The sequence below is a fragment of the Myotis lucifugus genome, unplaced genomic scaffold, assembly GCF_000147115.1.
Source record: "Myotis lucifugus unplaced genomic scaffold, Myoluc2.0 scaffold_403, whole genome shotgun sequence".
NCBI classification, from domain to species: domain Eukaryota; kingdom Metazoa; phylum Chordata; class Mammalia; order Chiroptera; family Vespertilionidae; genus Myotis; species Myotis lucifugus.
In genome coordinates, this window is record NW_005871451.1 from 752,154 (window position 1) to 755,210 (window position 3,057).

The 3,057-nt window shown below is 37.6% G+C and overlaps 1 protein-coding gene across 1 annotated transcript in view; it reads right to left on the reverse strand.

Moving 5' to 3' along the window:
• The window catches only part of NDUFAF6 (NADH:ubiquinone oxidoreductase complex assembly factor 6), a 20,117-nt gene that overhangs the window by 11,825 nt on the left and 5,235 nt on the right, over positions 1–3,057 (reverse strand). The window contains exon 3 of the mRNA XM_023743608.1: positions 2,039–2,095. Within this exon, the coding sequence (XP_023599376.1) occupies positions 2,039–2,095 (57 nt within the window). The remainder of the gene's footprint in view (positions 1–2,038; positions 2,096–3,057) is intronic.

Below are 3,057 nucleotides of genomic sequence, written 5' to 3' on the forward strand. Positions count from 1 at the left end.
TTCAGGTGCTTATTGGTCATTGGTATATCTTCTTAAAGAATGTTTACTCAGATCCTTTGCCTATTTTTAAATTGGATTATCTGTCTTTTTTAGTGTTTAGCTCTAAGAATTCTTTACATATTCTAGATACTAGTCTCTTATCAAATATATAACTGGCAAATACTTTTTCCCATTCTATGAACTGTCTTTTAACTTCCTTAAATTTTTTAATTTTGATAAAGTCCAATTACCAGGTATATATTTTATTTCTTGTGCTTTTATCATCACATCTAAGAAATCACTGCCCATCCTAAAGTCACAAAAACTTATGCCTATGTTTTCTCCTAAGAGTTTTACAATTGTCTTACATTTAGGTTTTTGATCCATTTTGAGTAAGTTTTTGTATACGGTGTGAGGTAGGAGTCCAAATTCATTCTTTTGCATGTGGCTATCCAGTTGTCCCAACAACATTTGTTGAAACAAATATTTTCCCCACTGAATTATCTTCACACTCTTGTCAAAAATCAACTGACTATAAATATATGGGTTTATTATTGGACTCTCAATTCTATTCTATTGATCTATATGTCTATTCTATATCAATACCACAGTTTGATTCCTGTAACTTTGTAGTTAAGTTTCGAAATCAAGAAATATGAGTCCTCGAACTTTGTTCTCCTTTTTCAACATTGTTTTGGTGATTCTGGGTCCCTTGCATTTGCATAAGAATTTTAGGATCAGCTTGTCAATTTCTGTAAAAAAGGCAGCTGGAATTTTTATTGACTCTATGAGAGGAGATTGAGCACAGTCCTTTACTTTTAAATATTTCTCCCTATAAATGCTAAGTGTTATTATTCCATTAAACAGGAAAGCTATCTCTGTCTTAAGTTCTCCAATTTTCTTAATGTCATAAAACCAGGACATCTGAAAAAATGATTTTCTTAGTGCTAATTAACTCTATAGGTCAACTGAGCAATTTTTCTTAATGTTGAAGCCACCATCTCATTTTGGCTTATATTATTACTACATGCCTGATGCACTAATTCGTGCACAGGTGGGGTCCCTCTGGGTGGCCTGTAGGGATTGGGCCAAAACCAGCAACCCAACACCGCCTGCAGCTCCTACTTGCCGCTCCCACTTATGCCGGCCCCACTGTGCCTGCCGCAGGCTTGTGCCCAATCAGTCCCGATAGGGAGAGGCTCGCAGCACTCGCCAGCCATGAGCCCTGCATCTGGCGCCCTCCCAAGGAGAGTGGCCTGCAGATCGGGCTGAAACCGGCTCTTCAACACTCCCTGAGGGGTCTCAGATTGCAAGAGGGTGCAGGCCAGGCTAAGGGGCCCTACCAGTGCATGAACGGGCCGGGGAGGGATAGCGGGAGGGCTCCAGGGCATGTCTGGCCCATCTCGCTTAGTCCCAATCGGCTGGACCCCAGCAGTAAGCTAACCTACCAGTTGGAGCATCTGCCCCCTGGTGGTCAGTGCACATCATACCAACTGGTCGACCAGTCGACTGTCTGCCCCCTGGTGGTCAGTGCACGTCATAGCGACTGGTCAAGCAGTTGACTGTCTGCCACTTGGTGGTCAGTTCATGTCATAGTGAGCGGTTGAGCAGCCTTAGCATATCATTAGCATATTTCGCTTTGATTGGTTGTTCAGTTGTTCTGCTGTTCGGTCTATTTGCATATTACCCTTTTATTATATAGGATTACTATAGCTATGGTTATTCATAGATTATATTCACATAAAGTTAAGTAAACTTGCACTTTCATGGCAACAGTACATTATAAACATCAGGCCAGTGAGGACACTGAGCCAACAATGTATCAGAAAGATTGTACAGGTTAGCCCAGGTCATTGAGCAATTTGTGGGAACTAGAATAGAACTCAGTTCTAAGAACTTAGCTTAGGATTCCATTCACCAGAACCATCAAACTTTCCTTATTCCCTCTACTCTTTGGACAGAGATCCAAGTACTGGGTTGACTACTCAAATTTTGATGAAAAATTAGTTTAAAGATTAAAAAGGAAGAAAAATTTAAGACTTGAGCAATTTCAACTTACTCTTTCATCAATGATTTTCATAAGCCATCTTTTAGTCAGATTATGTCTTTTGACAGCCTAAAAAAAAGAAGAGTATTATAAATTTTTAGAAAGCACTAGAAATGACTTCTGCAGACCTGAATAAAAATAAACAAACCAAATACAAAACTAGGAAAGGGAATATTTGTAATAACTCACCACCAAATAAACAGCTGTGTTAAAGCAATACCAGGAAAAAAGAAAATGTCCCTAGAAAATATTTCCAAGTAAAGATAATATATCTAAAACTTTTCCAATAGTCTGTATTTTTTATTATACTATTAGTAGTTTAATGATTCCACTTTCAAACAAACACAAGAATTAAATACCCAAGATTCTGTTATTGATGCACCCTGATGTCTATGCCTGCTTATTACATGCAAACTTCTTTCCATAGGATGAAGATTCTAATGAATAAAAATAACCACTTATCCAAAAGGAAAAGAGTAACTAAAACTCCAAAGGGAATAATCTGCAAAGCACAGTATTACTTTAGCAGGTAAAGACACTCTAGTAGAAAAGACCACACCTGTGCCCACATCTCAGTCTCTAAAAGCATTTCTCCCAAAGAAACAGGGATCCAAAGAAATGAGCAATTTCCAGAGTTGGGCAAGGGAGAGTTAATATGATCCCTAGAATATCTTATTGTTCCAGAAAATAAAAAATGCTCAAAAAAATTATGGGAGGCAGTTTGAAAGGGTTTCCCACTGTCCAAATCTGGGACTATATGAACACCAAAATAATTAAGTTTAGTAATGAACTATAAACTACTGGAAAAAAATAGAATTTCATGAGTTTATAACAATAATTAATAGACAAATAAATAAATATAGGAGAATGAGAGATCTTGGTTACTGCCAACTGGTAAATGGGCTCGGAGTATTAGAATTGAAAAATGAGCATTTTGCAATCATAACAGTAAAGACTGAATCAGACAAGAGCCATCAATGAATGCTATGTTTCAGGGGAAATTAATGAGGAATAGAATATTTGCATTGTCT